This window comes from Takifugu flavidus, chromosome 3 (assembly GCF_003711565.1).
Source record: "Takifugu flavidus isolate HTHZ2018 chromosome 3, ASM371156v2, whole genome shotgun sequence".
Classification (NCBI taxonomy): Eukaryota; Metazoa; Chordata; class Actinopteri; order Tetraodontiformes; family Tetraodontidae; genus Takifugu; species Takifugu flavidus.
Genome location: NC_079522.1, coordinates 18327381 through 18344674, shown reverse-complemented (window position 1 = coordinate 18344674; position 17294 = coordinate 18327381). Strand labels below are relative to the sequence as shown.

General features: G+C 39.4%; 1 protein-coding gene across 1 annotated transcript; it reads right to left on the bottom strand.

Annotated features, from left to right (window-relative positions):
• Positions 1–331: 331 nt before the first annotated feature.
• LOC130522917 (protein SON) lies at positions 332–13612 on the bottom strand. The gene is made up of 20 exons (XM_057027799.1): positions 13496–13612; positions 12698–12892; positions 11427–11461; positions 11072–11268; positions 10702–10877; positions 10204–10391; positions 8150–8426; positions 7804–8027; positions 7347–7499; positions 6886–7061; positions 6597–6731; positions 6280–6366; positions 5497–5715; positions 5141–5251; positions 4502–4618; positions 4061–4208; positions 3762–3830; positions 3349–3464; positions 2793–2894; positions 332–2175 (listed from the first exon to the last, which is right to left on the bottom strand). Exons 1-20 carry the CDS (start codon positions 13576–13578, stop codon positions 2098–2100), a joined length of 2886 nt encoding a protein of 961 aa, XP_056883779.1. The 5' UTR covers positions 13579–13612; the 3' UTR covers positions 332–2097.
• Positions 13613–17294: the final 3682 nt, after the last annotated feature.

The following is a 17294-nucleotide window of genomic DNA, read 5'->3' as shown; positions in this document are numbered from 1 at the left end:
CACTTTTTAAGAAGTCACCGTTCTTGCAGGCTGATAAACTCCATCCATTGATTTAAAAAAACCCGAATGATTCCAGTCTTAAAGAATATAATTTTCCTGACCTTTCTCTTTGGTGGCAAAATATAAAGCTGCAGAGCTGTACATGGAGATCTAAAGAGGAGGAGTGATGGGGCAGAATGCTGCCGCCACAGAAAAGAGCTGTAAAATGACACATGAACAGAGGGAGGGAGGGGGCGGAAGACCCGGAGACAGATTGGCACATATTAAAAATAGACAGAATTATTTCTGGCTGCAGATCTTGCAAGGTGAAACAATACAAATCATCAATAGCCAGATTTTATAGAATTTTATTTTAATAGGAGCGGCGGGGGCAGGATGTGAGTGGAAATAATTGTGTTCGCAGCTTAACATTGAAGAAGCAATGCAGGATGGATGGATGACAAAGATGAGGAGAGGTGGAAGGAAATAAAGGAGGGAAAATAGATGATTTCTATCCGTTTTTTCCAAACTGGGTGCTTTCGTGCCACTCAAAAGAAGTCTGGGATGTTAAAGTTGCTAAACATTAAAATAGAGATGAGCGATAAGATGACTAGGCTGCCCTCTGATGGACAGAAATCCAGATGAATCAGCCCAAAAGGGTTGCTTTTGGAATGGCCGTTTGCGTTGAATCATCCTATTTAGTTTGCATAATGAAAAGAAGAGAACTGTAGATCAAAGAGGTTGATGCGCCTCTGGTCACAGGTCAGCTTTGTTGGGTCGATTACATTTTTTCCAATTTAATATTGTTAGTTATCGGGGGGTTTTTTTATCTAAAAGATATATACAGAGAGAAAGAGTGTGTGTGTGTGTGTTCTATGTAATATCAGAGAATATTAACTTTCTTTGATATGACACATGCGGACCTGCAGACGCTACTGTACTAAAAGCTGAACGGTCCCCTGAAGTGTTGCAGTTCGCGTTGCTTGTTGGTATGTAGCCTCCTGCTCCCACCTAGTGGCGGATACGAAAATTACACTGCCGTAATATCAAATTATCTGTTGTAATCCAAATTAATCCACTTTATCCACTTATTCACTACTTTCTGGTGAATACAAACGACATCTTATGTTTATACTTTAAAGAACCGCTGGTCCTACGTGACACTATGTCCAGCTGATGGTGGCAATTACCGTACAATGGTTAGCTGGGGCATTTAGGTTCCATCCCATATGCAGACTAGTGCTACACACTGAATATGCTCCCAGCGTGTGACTGGCACGTCACTCTGTCAGCTGGAGGCACTATAATATAATTCATGACATTCTGACGTCACACTATGCACCACTATATCGTAACTCCTTTCTATCAAATCTCTTAATGTAACCTACATTGTATAGACCTCTTCTGAGAAAATAATAAAAACTTTTTTTTGGTTTATTTATATTTAACATTTTTAACATATTTAACATTCTTACTGAAAAAATGTGTACTGTAGAATTTCAACAAAATCTCATTTTGTGTTGAGAAAGTGATGAATGCAGACTTAAGTAGAAAACATTTGTAACATTTTCATTTTAAAAATAAACATGCTTGGTTTCCCCCCTATTTAACATAAATAAAATATTTATTTCTATACATTTCCAGGTGTTTTATCTTCTCACTTGGGAGAAATATTCAAAATGCTGAAAATGTAGTAACAGGACAATAATAATCCAACAAAACATATATATTTTTTAAATTAACGGACAACCATAGCTTGAATTTCCTGGGACTGAAGAAAACTTCCTTTTACAGTCTTTTAAAGATTTTTTTAAAGACCTCATCCGTTAATACTCTCTCTATGAGGTTGAAAAGGTTACAGTTACATACATATCACCATAGGTACATACCTTTTTTACATTAAGAATTTTTACTGATTGAAATAATTTACCACCCAGTTGAGATAAAACTGTATTTAAGGGGTTAAAAAAATATCAGCCACATATCACCTCAATAAAAAGTGTCTTCTGATAGAGTCTCAATGGTGCTTGTGATCCAAAAGTATTGTTTCTATCAATAATTTGCCATGATGGCAGCGGGTGTCCAGAAATATGCTGAGTGTATCAGATGCCAGTATGGTTACGTGGAGAACAGAGGGCCAGTGGAAGCAGCAGTGAAGACAGGGCCAGTGTAAAGTCCCGGTCCATCAACAGGGACCTGTAAGCAACAAATGTAAATATGTCAATTGAATGGCAAAAATTCAAAGTTTTCTGATAAGACGTATTAAAATAATTTCAAACTTCCTAAGCATCTTTCATCAGAAATATCACATGATGTGACTGTTGATAAAATGGGTCCAATATGAGAAGCTGTGGAACAAATTCATATTTCTTAGCTTCAGAATACAATGGTGGACAAAAGTATTAGAATCCTCTGCATGGGACATTTAAGGAGTCTGCAGAAACACTGAAAATGAGTCCAGATTTCTACCACATTGTGCAAATATGGGACAAGTTAAAAAAAAATCCAAAGATCCGCTGCATGTTCAAATAAAAGCTTTGGGCTAACAACATGTTGAAGTTGTGAGGAAACACACGAGTGCTATGCACATGTGCAGCCGTCATCGCTGCAGAGGACGGACATACTAAATATTTAACTACAAGGTGAACAAAAACAGCAACCATCTGCATTTTTCATAAACATAAAGAAATTAAATCATGATGATTTAAGCAACTTTCAAATTGAAAGGCTACCAGACATCAGAAATAAATATTGCTGATGTTCCAAAGACAGCAGGGATAGTGGGCATTCTTTTAAATCAGTTCTTCTGTTACCTCTCCCAGAGCTTGCAGGGCGACCGTAGCAGCCATGGCCTTGGCGTGCTTCTTATTTGGACTCGGTGCCTGTGGTTGGTAATCCACACCATTTACTGTGACCTAGATAGATAAAAAACAAAAAGAATACAGATATTCAAGAAAAATCATCTACTCTGTCATATTTGTATTACTCTGGTCTCCAGTAATCTTCCCTGCATTATTTCCATCATGACAGGTTTATAGTCATTTTTAAAACAATAATAACCACAATGTGTTTTTTTGTGTTTAATAAAAAAACATAAACAAATCTTTACGATTTTCCAAAGGGAAACAAAAGACTGAGGTTGTGTAATTTTAAAAATGTTTGTATGAGACATGTTTCCACAATATCAACAATAAAAAAAGAAACCTTATGTCCTTGAGGGTGAGAACTCCATTACCCATAATCCTCAAAAATGACCCATATCTCTATGTGACACAGTGTAATCTTTGTATTTAAAAGTGTTACAAATAGGTTACCTAAAACAAATATATAGTAAGAAAAGAAAAGGCTGAAGAAAAGAAGCTAAGTGACCTTAAAGAGGAAATTCTTGCGGTGGTCTGGACCACTATGGTGAACCATGACAAATTCTGGCTGCAATATCCGCTGTTTGTTACACAGTTCAATGAGAGCAGAAACAGGATGCTTCCCTGCACGGGAGGAAAAACATGAGAAGAGGACGCATTATTGAACAGTAATATAGTAATCGTAATATAGAGTGAATAGTAATATAGAGTGCAATTTAATGACTAGCTCATAATATTACCTCTGTCAAACAGCTCAAAGGGATTTCAGTGCTATTTTAAATGGATCTGAGATGACTGTTGAAACCCTAATGCTGCATCCTACTTTTTTGATGTACAGAATATTGTTTTGCAACATGACAGTGTCAGCGGACTATAAAACTCCATTTTTCCACGGTACATAATGTGCATGCTGTATGTTACCCATTAGATCCTTGGTTACGACCAGTCCCCCTGTTTGCTTTTGTGCCTTTTCTCCCTCAGCAACTAATCCTAAAACACAAAAAATCAAATAAATAAATCCTAATCAGCTGCAGTAGCATATGCATCATTTAGCCAACAATGATTGTAATAAAGTATCCTATTTCAGTTATTATTTTAAAGACATCACATTTTAGAGCAGAAATAAATATTAAAATATTATACAACAGGTGAGCCGAATTTTTCTCCTCGTGACAACAACCACAAGAGAGAGTTATTGGTTCGGGGTTCTTGCTTCACACCTTTGCGATCCACTTTGAAGTCAATAATGATGGGCTCCACAGTACCCTCGCGGTTCCTCCCCAGGCCCTCCCCTGTCCTCCAGCCCATTTTTCTCATGAGGAGCTCCCCCACACCTCCAGACACTGGAGCTGCCCTGAGAAATTGATCCTAACCAAAACACAAACACAATGGGACAGAGTCAGAAGGAGGTTTTTTCCAAACTATTAACATTTTATCATATAGCTGTGTTCTCCAAGCAATTTACTGTTTACATCACGTCTATTTTGATTTTCTTGTCTCCATTATAATCTGACTGTAAGGTCAATGGATATCCACAACACTCTATCACCAAAAGAACATACTTTGTGGTTGTTTTGTAGTCAAAAGATGTGGTTTTATGTGTCACATGTATCAGCTCAACGTTAGGAGCTGGCCTCTAAACCCTTGAGGTAACCTTTTACCTTCTTCAGCCATGCTTGTGGTCCACTGTTGGAAAGTTCTTCCGAGCTGAGGACCTGAGCACCAGTTGATCCAGTGAACAGACCAGGAACAGTGTTGGACTGAGCCCACGCATCCACCTATCACACAAACCCATTGCATTAGCACAACAGACAATCTATTTGAAGACAGCGCATATAAACTACCCAAGAAAAAGTCCGTAGATACGTCCACAATCTATATAGGTGTGTCAGGCTTTACCCTTGTTGCATCATATCTTTTTTCACAATGAGAGGTTACGAAACTCAGCCCTAGTAAGAGCTTCAGATTAAATAATCAGTTTAATTTCACATGGCTTTTTTGTATTTTCAGCAAGATGCTTGGTGGACGAAGCACAATTAGTCATCTAGATCACAGAACAGGCACGTTAATAGATCAACATTCTAGCACATTTCAGCTTTAAAAATGAGGTTGGAGGTGGCGGCAACTTTTAGTAAAAGTTTAAATTATGGCAAAAAGCCAAAATAGTTCATAAATACTATCTAGTATTTCACGATGTATGATGATTAAAATAATCTACTCGTAATCATCATACAGAGTGTAAGTTGAAATCATTGAAGCTATGAACTGTGACAGACGAGGTAACAAAGTTGTGTACTGACCTGCTCTTGTGCACGGCTCAGCATGCAGATGGCATGGACATCGTAAGGGTTCTCAGCCAATAACCGCTGAGCTTTTATTCTCTCAGTGACAGCCTGAGAGATATCTACCGGCTGCAGATTAACAAACTTTGTGTCAGTTTACATTTAAACTGTTTTTGCATTCACATACAAATTACAAATCCCAAACTCCATCGTAGGAAACATCACATACATAGTAAACATCCAGATAAATAGATTTTAGAGTCCCAAGAGTAAATAACAATTATAAATCCTATCTAGGATTATACTATTATGCTTTAATAATAGCACATAAAGACATACAGATATAATTCTGAATAGGAGACTGTTGTTTTCACCTGCAGTATGGGATCTGGAAAGACGCTGTCAGCGTCGGCCACACAGACTGGCTTTATTTCAACAACCTCAGCTACAGCTGCTGTCATGGTTTCATTTGTTGATGTACTGGTGGACACCGTAGCAAAAGAAGCTTGGAACTTTCGGGGATCGGCCCCATCTTTGTCTGATGTTTTCTCAACAGGAACCCATTCTCCATACGGATCGAGAACTTCACCCTCCTAGGAATCAGAACAAATTTACTGTCACAGAATGGAAGTGGAAATTAAGTAATGTTAGCACTTTTACGGCAAATGAGCAACGTGCAATGATATTTCTGATTACAGGACATTGGAACCAATCTGTTTGTGAGTCAAACATTCATTTTCCAATGACTCTGGAAACTAATCATGTCAATTAGCGTCGAGAGAACACCTTCTAAGATCAATGTCTGACCTTATATCAAAAAGGAAGAAATTATGTCTATAGTCTTTACATAGCAAATATTCAAGTGTAAACAGCTAAGTGTGGGGGTTTCAAAATCAACATGAGATTATTTATTTCTGGAAATAATGGGAATATCTAAATGGATATATATATCATTTGTCATCACATTCCCACAGGAATGGGGAGAAAACTTGCTGAACTTTCTGAACTGTGAATTGTCTCATTTTAAAATGTAATGACCAGACAGTCCTAGCTTATTAGTACTTATCCACCATCAACATTAGTTGAGTATGGATGCAATTAAAATGAGGATATTAAGATTTTACCTAAGTCAACAACATGTCTACCGCATATCTGACCTTCTTACGATGTTGGGATCCTGAGGACACGGGGAATTCCTTGGCAATGCCAGCATCACTTCTTCCAGTGGGACGAACTGTAGTGTTCTAAGAAAAAGAAATGGAATGTGCTTTTCAGCAAGAAGTCTAAATTCTTACACCTTATTTAAATACTGGTGCAAAACTGTGCTTGAAAACACAGCAAGGGTAAATACATAACACATGTATTAATAGACAAAAGCAGTGTTAAATGCATAGAAGTATAATCCATGTGTAGTAAAAAAGCTGAATAAAACAGAAATATGTCATTATTATGATCTTTTTCTGTATGGTTTTACATTGATACTGAAGCTGATGGCTTTTGGTTCCCGAAGAGCTGATCCTCCAAAGGGGTTTCCATTATCCTCCTCATCTGATACATGAGGCAACGCCACTGGCAGTTCTCCCTTACTGTCTACAATCATCTTGCATTTCTACATAAACACAGACACATAAACATACAACAGAAATGTCTTTATCCCATCCTGAAACAATTAACATCTCTTTTTTAAGGATTTTTTGTAGTCAATTTAAAATATGCAACATATGGTTAAAAAAATCCAACTACTATTATTTATGTAATCTTACATCTGTAAACTCCTTGATGCTGATGCTGTTTGCCTGTTTGGCTACCATCCTTTTGGCCTCCTCCAGAGAAGACACAATTGGTTGGGATATGGCAGGTGGTGGCTTGTTGGTGATGGAGGGCAGTGGGAGCAGTGTCGACAGAGGGCCCATATTAGATAAGGCTGCTGTCATGGTGGCTATGAAATGAGAGAGATCCAAACAGGAGCCCATTAGGAAGCAGGTAATTATCTGGGCTAGGTAGAGTTAATGGAGATCAAGACTCAGTCTTTGTTAGGATAAAGTGATCAACACGTTGTTGTGGAGGTGTTTGCTGTGTTTTTATAGGTGCACACTACAGGTTCATTGGTTGATTTTGGTTTTCACTGTCAGGTGCTACACAAATGATACAATACACAAAAGGGAGGATTTTTTTTTGTTGTTGCTCGTGAGAAGCAGTTTTTAAAATAAAAAGAAAATAGTACCTGCAGTCATACTCGCCATGGCAGCATTCATGGCCATGCTCGGCAAAGCAAAGGGAAGTGCCGATGTCCTCAGGCTAGCAGGGATGGGCATACCTGCTTTGGCACACATGGCAGCAGCATTTGCCTTGGCTATTTCCAACAACTGCTCCTTGTCTGAGAAAATAAAATTCATTAAATCTTGAATGAGTTGAGTTATTATTATGATAATTGTAATAGTTATTACAAATGTTCATTGTATATATGTATATATATAATTGTGAACATCGATACTCCAAAGAGCTCATATGTGACAGATTTTCAGGCTGTCTAAAGAACTTTGGAGAAACATATTATGGCTGGTTTTGTGTTACTGTACTCTGAATACAATGTAAAACAGATTTAGTGCCATACTGATTTACAATTCTATGATGCAGTAAATACCGGTAATTCAAATGACATGATTGAATTATTTTCTGACCTAGTTCACTGATGCGTTGAGGGCTCTTGCTCAAGGTAGAGTGTTTCCGGGTTGGGGATCTATTTTTGCGGAGGACGAGTATAGGGGAGTGACTAGGCTCTCGTTTCCAACGGTCTCTCTGGCTGTATGCTGCCCTCCTCCGACTCCGTGACACTGATCGTGAGTGTGAGCGTGAGCGTGAGCGCGAGCGCGAGCGAGACCTCCTTGATCTCCATCCACGTGACCTTAAAGATAACAAGACAAATGCCAGAACAGGAGCAATCATTAAATCATATCTGCAAAAGGTGTTGATACTCCAGCAAATCTGAGGCTTAGAGTCAAAAAAAGGCACAACAGGTTACTCTACCTCGATCTGGACCTCCTCTTCTTTGAGCTGGTCCTGGATCTTGATCTTCTTTTGTGCTTCCGACTCGATGAGCGGGATCGTTTGTGTCTCTTTGATGGCTCAGATTGTTTTTTCCTTTGTGGAGACTTTGAGGGTTTCCTTTTCTTGACTGGGGATGATCTTACAACACTGGCTAAGGAACTGAGGTATTCTGCACTGCTCTGTGGCAAGTTGGTGTGTTCAGTCTTGGTTAGGATGGACTGGTCCAGCACCGACTCAAAAGTATCAAAAGATGCATCTTTAAATGACAAAAAAGAAAATTTTGACACAATATAGATTTGATTCTGAGTAAAAGATAGTTACACATATAATGTCTCTAAACAACAACACCAAGAAATGTCTGACCCTTCAGCAATAACCTGGTGAGGCATCATTCATATAAGCATGTTCTTGAAAAGTAAACTCCATAAGGTTGGTTGTTTTTAATGAATCAAAGTAGCTCTTGTCCACATGTACAAATTAATTTATTTAACAAGACTCCAGGTACTCTAACATTCTAAGACTCGGCTCCAATTAGCTTTACTCAACAATATTAACTCAAGGATTCACATATTTGCCTTACTAGCATTAAGATATCTTATGGTTGTTCAAACATGAACATATAAAAATCAAAAATGTTTGCGTTATAATTTTAGGTATATTATGTTAGTTGATACCTTCCATTTAAACTCAATGACAGTGTTATTAGGTTGCCTTTTTTGCCCTTTTGCCTTCAGAACTGCATTAATACTTTGTGGCATAATATCACCAGTGTGTTGAAACATTCCTTTAGAGATTTGGGTCCATGTTGTATTGGCTTTGTGACATTTTTCTGCTGGAAGTAGCCATCATAAGATGGTCCACTGTGGTCATAAAGGGATGGAAGTGGTCAGCATCAATACTCAGGTAGGCTGCAGAGCTTAGACCATGCTCGGTTGGTACTAAGGGGCCCAAAGTGGGCCGAGAAAGTCTCCCCCACACCTTTATACCAGCAGCAGCCTGAACTGTTGATACAAGGCAGGATGGATCCATGCTGGCAGCTTGTTTATGCCAAATTCTGCCTCAATCATCTGAATGTTACAAGACTCCACAGACCAGGTAATATTTTTACAGTCTTCTATTGTCCAGTTTGGTGAGTCTGTGCCAATTGTAGCTTCATTTTCCTGTTCTTTGCTGACCACAGTGGAAGCTAGAGTGGTCTTCTGATGCTGTAGCCCATCTTCTTCAAGGTTCCACGTGTTCTGTGTTCAGAGAGGCTATTCTGCATGGCTTGGTTATAACAATCTGAGTAACTGCTGCCTTTCTATCATCTCCAACCAGTCTGGCCATTCTCCTCTGACCTCTCACATCAACAAGGGCTTTTCATCAAAGCTCACTGGATATTTTCCCTTTTTGGGACCATTCTCTGTAACCCCTAGAGGTTGGTGTGGAAATCCCAGTAGACCAGCAGTTTCTGAAATACTCAGAAAAACAACTGTGCCTCATTCAAAGTCATTTAAATCCCCTTTCTTCACCATTCTGATGCTCTGTTGAAACATCAGCAAGTCTTGACCACATCTACATGCCTAAATGCATTGAGTTAAAGCCATTTAATTGGCTGATGATCTATTTGTGTTAAGCAATTGAAACAGCGCAATTAATAAAGTGGCCAGTGAGTGTAGATGAGGTTTATACATTTAATGTCAATTAATGCATAAAACGTGAAATTACAAAAGGCTTGCATGCCTTTGTGAAGCATTGATGTTTGAATGTTGTTATCATAGGATCATTACAATTGATCAATTGAAGAATTCCCAAAGAAACATAGAAACATTGCTGAACGTGTCTGGCCTATTTCCAGATTTAAAATAAATCCTATTGTTCTGTATTTTTGTACACTGCCCACCCATCCACTGATCCTATTTAAAAGCACCTTGCACTTGATTTGTAAGACAGCACTAAAATGGTTATAAATGTTTTTTTCTCACACACACTGTACAAGTACAGCTAGCGATATAATGTACAGTGTAAGTACAAAATCAATGAAAACACCCTACTGTGTTTTGATGTCATTCCCTCTTCCTTTGTCTCGGGCGGTTTTTCACCCTGCAGTTCTGTGTCTGATGCTGTCTGGTTCTCAGCTCTGAGAGGAGGACTGGAGATCGATTCACATGGCTGGAGATTTCTGGATATATCTCGATTCTTCTTTGAGGAGTCATCCAAGACTTTCATTGCCTCAGAGGAACTTCAGATAGACAGATCATGGAGATATTAGAGATAAGACCTGTGCCAAATGTGAGTGAATAACAGAACAACGGTATTCCCAACTGCCTTGGGTTAACATGAAAAACATCACTAAAGCATGGCTGTCAGAGGTCGGCTGCTTAAAAAGTTAAGTGCAGCTGCATCTACACAAAATCACGAAAACACTACATTAGGAGACTTTATGCAAATGAAAGAATGTGCAATACTACTGCAATCACAACTGTTTGGAGTAATTACACAAACATGAAATGGAGTGGTCTTCAAGAAATCAGGACTGTTGGTCTGCATACCTGCACTCTATTCCTGCAGGATGTGACCTTGATAGGGAGCAACTCCTGGACCTGAACTGGTGTTGGCTACACCTCTCTGAAGTGTTTCTCCTCTCTGAGGTGGAATGTGAAGGCAATTGGGAATGTGGAGGTGAAATGTTGCTTTCTTCATCTCTTCTTGCTTTATTGGAGCTGTCCTGTTCAGAAAAAATTAATAGAAATTGTTGGTTTTAGAAGTGTTTTTCCTGTCTGCCACCTTTAAATTTTATCCCACAGGATCATTAAGACAACAGTAACATGCATACTTTACAGGCTCCCATTAATTCAAATCAATTAGAGAAAACTTATATGTGATATCAAACAGTTTGACCTTGTTTTTGTATGAGTTCACCTGTTTTGGGATGATGTCAGGCAACTCCACTGCCAGCCTTGGTGATAATCTCTGACCTAATTTACTGTCTCTCTGTGTTGATGCACATTCTGTGTCAGAATCTGAAGAATCTTCAGCTTTTCTTCTCCTCTTTTTCTTTTTCCTTTTTCCTGATGTGTGGTACTTGTCAGATTTGAACTTCTTTTCGCTATCATCACCTGGGGAAAAAAAAGTGTAGCAATGTTGGGGCAATTCTACAAATTATGCGCATCAACAGTTCTGTCAAGAGAAATACTCTGATTTCAACAGGAAATAAATGAAATAATGTTTCCATTAAATGACACATTGTACTGTATTAAGAAAACTAAAAACATACCTTGTTCTGTATCTCTTTCTGTTGATGTTCCTCTTCTATGAATCAAAGATAAAACCTGAGTTAGGCACAGTTAAAAAGCAGACATTAATAGTACTATATATTGATAGTATGTGTTACTGAATGTTTAAAGGCGTCTATGCAAAACATAAAGAGCACAATATGGTCTCTTCAAATATGCAGACTGACTCAGTGGAATAACACAGCACCCTGCAGGTGCACTTACAGTAGGAACAGAGGAATTCAAAGCATTTGGTGTACGGCCTCATTTTTAGACAGGTGAAGGCCTCATGTGTTACTACTCTGCTCTCTGAATTGTAAATCCCTTAGGAAAATCAAAATTACTTTTCTTTTACTTTCAAAGTTACTAGCGACTGAGGACTGATGTCTGACTTTCCTGCTTTAAGTATCACTGAAGTGTAATTCATCCATAGTTTTGATAGACATAGCATTAGTTATTTTGCGATAAACAGGCATGAAATGAAAATTATTACTTTATCAATAGAAATGGCCCAGTTATTTTCCTGTGCACTCTAACCAAGCTAAATCTAATTCCACTTATATGTGACTTCCTTAAGATTAAAATAGGTAGAAAGCAAAATCAAATACATTTTAAAATAAACTCTTGCAATCAAGAGATTAATTCCATGACCAAGTACATCAACATTGTTTATAAACCCAGAGGTGATCACTTTTTCTGTCTATAAAAGAAAAACTGACAGGCAGTAAAACCCAGTTAAAGCAGTCTTTTCTTCATGTTGGTATTATGTGTTGTACTAAACAAATATGTGTTGTAGCACATTTTCTTCCTAAAAAATAGGGATAAAAAATCTAAAGACTATTAAAATATTATAAGACTACTTCACATAATAATGCTTGCACTGTATTAGTTAATCACAGCAGTGTCTGTTATGCATATTGTGGGTGGGAAAGGAAGTGTGTTACTCAAAAAGAAATAGTGTTCTTTCTCATGAAACCTTTACAAATGCTTAACTGATATAGTTTGGTAGTAAAAAGATGCTCGACTTCCACCATTGTGATTTAGCCACTGACTTCCACTGTATTGTATACAATTGCAGAAAACACTCAAGGTAAACGGAGGTAATTACGGTATGTAAAACTGCAACATTAATCATTTACTTGAGCTCATACCTCCTACATACCTATTAAGTACAGGGTATAAGCTTTGTTTTTATCAGGAAAATACTGCAGACAGATGTTAAATATGTTCTATAATATGTTAATAAAAAATGTGTAACTTATTCAAGGTTTACCTTAACCGATGTTGGGTTCCTCTCTCACAACCTGAACTTATTTCCTTCTCTCTATCTTGGTTTCTCTTCTTCTTCTTCTTCTTCTTCTTCTTACTTTTATGTTTTTTGTGCTTCTTGTGTTTCTTCTGTGAACTAGTGGTTACATCTTCTTGTTTTCCTCTCTCTGAAGCAGGTTCCACAACTCCAGGTGTTTCACTTTCAACACACAAATAAAACCACTTCCTATTATATAATAAGAATTATAATATATAATATATAATATATAATAATATATTTCCCAATTAAAGGCTGACCCCACCATGATAAACATGTAACTCTTAACAGGGCTAATTGCTGCATGATTGTTCGTGTCTACGTTTCCTTCTTACACTTAAGAATTAAAAATAATTTACGCAGCGCCGACGATAACAGTCAACATATGGTCTAATCAACCGATAGCCTGCAACCTAAATTCTACGATTAAATGTTATAACTGATGTAAATCTAAACACCACATTTGTATATTCACCTCGCGTAAGGAAATACGATGAAACAGATCTCCATCAAAACATTCTCAGTATGTGCAAATGCGACACTATCGTCTGTTTACTACAGTTGAAAAACATTAATAACCAAAACTATTTGCATCCTGAAGCATAGAACCGCATAATTGCATAGCTAACATTATCTTTTATGATGCACTGGTTAACAAGAACGAAAACTAGGTGCAACAACTATCGGATTTTGCATCGTATTCTCGACCTCAATAAGCGTAATTCACTTTCAGTAGCAGGAATACCAAACAAAGGAGTGACATACGTTTTGTCTTCATTTTGGACTTCAATTTCTCTGATTTTATTCAATATAAATTCTTGGAAAATTTGGTCAATGTTGGCTGCCATTTTGAATGTACAGCTCTTGTAGGTCCGTGTAGAAACTGATAGTCGACAACTTTGGTTCCTCTTTGAGAAAAGCGTGTAAAAAAATAATCTAAAGACTACTTAAAATATTATGAGACTACTTCAAATAATAATGCTTGCACTGTATTAGTTAATCACAGCAGTGTCTGTTATGCATATTGTGGGTGGGACTATATATATATGTATATGTATATATATATATATATATATATGTGTGTGTGTGTGTGTATATCTATATGTACATGTATATATGAAAAGAGGCTCAAGACACACCTTCTTAATCAGGCCTTTAATTGATTTTCTGATTATTTTTAATTTCTTTTATGTCCTCATGCTTTTTTATGTCTTATCCTTATTTTACTTGATACTTTTACTGTTTTACTCCCTCAGTTCTTAGTCTTTACACCTTTTATCCCATTTACTGTTTTAGTCTGTTTTAGTCTTAGTACTGTTTTACTCCCTCAGTTCTTATTCTCAGTTTTTAGTCTTTTATCCCATTTACTGTTTCAGTCTGTTTTAGTCTTAGTACTGTTTTCCTCCTTCAATTCTTAGTTCCTTAGTTTTTAGCTTTTATACCTTTTATCCCATTTACTGTTTTAGTCCTTCAGTTTTTAGCTCCAGTGTTTCCTCATGGTGTTTCCTCATGGGGGCCTGACAGGCTGGGAGATGTTTCCGGTCTACCGCTGGGGGTGCTGTCCCATTGTCGACTCTGGCCTGGGTGGTTAGGGGGCTCTGTGCTTTGGTGTGGAGCCTCCGGTCTGTCCGGGTCAGGGTGGTCTTTGTGGCGGTACTACCTATGGTCACGGACCGTGACCTCCCTCGGCCTGGTGGGCCTCCAAAGGTGGCGTCTCCTTCGCCTCAGGTCTCGGTGCCCAGCCATGTCTCAGCTTGTCTCAGCTTGTTTGTGTGTGTGGGTGTGTGTGTAAGTGTGTCCTTTTCTTGATTCTCTTGTTCTCTTTGCTGTTTTTATCCTTTGTGAGGCACTTTGTGCTACCTAGTGTATGAAAAGTGCCATATAAATAAAGATTGAATTGAATTGAATTGAAATGAATATGTATATGTATATATGTGTATATATATATATGTGTATATATAGACATATGTGCGACTGGATAGGCCAGTGGTTTACGCCGCTGACTTTGGTGCGGAAGGTTGTCGGTTCGAATCCAGGCGAGCCCTTAGGCAAGGCTCCTTACGCATATATGCCTATATGAGCGGAACATTAACTGATAGAGTCATACCGCACATGGATCAATACATGAGCAGAGCACAGAAAGGCATAGGGAACAACACCAGAGGTGCCAAGCTACTGGTCGACAGGGACTGGACTGTAGGATGCGGCACACCAACCTGTGCATGGCCTGGATTGATTACAAGAAAGCCTATGTCTCAATGCCGCACACATGGATACTGGAGTGCCTAAAGCTGTATAACATCAACAATATAAAAAAAAATATATATCTCTTCCTCGCCCTCCTGGGCGGTGCCTCCTTCCTTCAGACTCGGGTCCTCTACCAGAGGCCTGGGACTCTGAGGGTTCTGCGCAGGATCTTAGCTGTTCCTAGGACTGCGCTCTTCTGGACAGAAGAGGCCAAGATCCTGTGGGACTTCCAGATCCAGACTGACAAGATGGTTGTGGCCAACCAGCCTGACATAGTGGTGGTGGATAAACACCGGAAGACAGTGGTGGTGATAGATGTAGCAATCCCGAGTGATAGCAACATCAGGAAGAAGGAACACGAGAAGCTGGAGAAGTACCAAGGGCTGAAGGAGGAGATGGAGAGAATGTGGGGGATGAAGGCAACAGTGGTCCCAGTGGTGATCAGGACACTAGGGGCAGTAACACCCAACCTGAGAAGATGGCTCCAACAGATACCAGGAACCACACCAGAGATCTCTGTCCAGAAGAGCGCAGTCCTAGGAACAGCTAAGATCCTGCGCAGAACCCTCAGACTCCCAGGCCTCTGGTAGAGGACCCGAGTCTGAAGGAAGGAGGCACCGCCCAGGAGGGCGAGGAAGATATTTTTTTATATTGTTGATGTTATACAGCTTTAGGCACTCTAGTATCCATGTGTGCGGCATTGAGTCATAGGCTTTCTTGTAATCAATCCAGGCAGTGCACAGGTTGGTGTGCCGCATCCTACAGTCTTGGGCGATTGCCCTGTCGACCAGTAGCTGGTGCTTGGCATCCTGTGGGACTTCCAGATCCAGCGGCCATTTGCTCCTTATGGCTATTCATGCTCTTCACTACCGTTGGATTCGAACCGACAACGAAGCGATGACATGCGGCTAAACATCTCGTCGCTGGCCAGATTGGGGAGGGGACCAGAGAATGCTACGGAGTCCGACATCGTTTTTGCGTAGTTGCACACTGACTCTATGTTAATTTTGGTGACCTCCGACTGACGAAGCCGGGTGTCGTTGGCTCCGACGTGAATAATAACTTTACCAAATTTACGTTTACGTCTCGCCAGCAGCCGTAAGTTTGCTTCTATGTCACCCGCTCTGGCCCCCGGAATGCACTTGGCTATGGTCGCTGGAGTCGGCTTCACGTGGCGCAAAACAGAGTCGCCAATTACCAGGGTTGGTTTCTCAGCGGGTGTGTCGCCGAGTGGGGAAAACGGTTAGCCACGGGAAGCGGTTGGTGGTGCACCGTGGGCCTTTGTTTTGGGCTACGCTTCCTGCGAACCGTCACCCAGCCGCCCTGGCTAGCCGGCTGCTGCCAGGGGACCGCTAGCTGAAGCTACGCTAGGCGGCTCCACAGCAGCTAGCTTCTCCTGGCTACCTGATGTAACTCCAAGCTGCGGAACCGCGTCTCAAGCTCGCTAAGTCTCGCCTCCATAGCCATAAATAAACTACACTTTCTGTAAATATTCCCTTCACTAATGGAGGCAGAGGAGTAACTAAACATTTCACATGCTGAATAGACAAAGACACCGGGTGAAACAGATGGTGAGGCCATGCTAATGCTAATCGTCGGCGAAGCCCTGTATTTGTTTAATATGGATTGTTTCTCACTGTTGTGATCAGGTGACTAGAATGTCCCAAGTGTTCAAATTTTAAGTAAAGTGAATAAAACACACCAAGTGTTCAATATTAAGTAAAGTGAATACAACACACCAAGTGTTCAATATTAAGTAAAGTGAATACAACACCCCGTGCACAGTGCAACCAACGAACGATTGAGAAGACAGGAAGTGACGCAATACGTTACCAGCAGGGAACAAAGGTGAGCGAGATGGGAATGCATGGGGGTGCATAGTTTGCATGGGGAAGCAAACTAGCAAATCTACCCTGGAGAGAGACTATGGAGGAATACAATTCAAATTTCCTTTTTGCTGGTCTCATCCATCCATTCTTTACACATGCTTTTTCTTTGTGGAGAAGAAAGACAAACCTCTGTATCTGGGCATGGATTATCGGGTCCTACCGGGACATATCTGTTAAGAATGAATATCCTCTCTATCTTATTGCTTTTGCATTTGGAACTCTGCACCAAACTAGACTTGTGCAACACTTACTAAGATTAAGATTAAGATGGACTTTATTCATCCCCGTGGGGAAATTGAGTTATAGTAGCAGCGTATGCAGAGTAAAGAGACAGAAAAAAAATAAATACAGATAAGATTAGAGTGTTATAAGCATATATACATACAGCATATATTATAAGCATATATATAATATATACATAATATAAT

What these genes read in the sequence shown, in the direction of transcription:
- LOC130522917 (XM_057027799.1), bottom strand. Translation starts at nt 13,578, where the DNA reads ATGGCAGCCAACATTGACCAAATTTTCCAAGAATTTATATTGAATAAA. An exon ending in TGAGCCGTGCACAAGAGCAG is followed by an intron (nt 4,619 to 5,140) that starts GTCAGTACACAA and finishes TTTGTGTGATAG; the next exon opens with GTGGATGCGTGGGCTCAGTC. An exon ending in CTTCAAAGTGGATCGCAAAG is followed by an intron (nt 3,831 to 4,060) that starts GTGTGAAGCAAG and finishes TTTGTGTTTTAG; the next exon opens with GATTAGTTGCTGAGGGAGAA.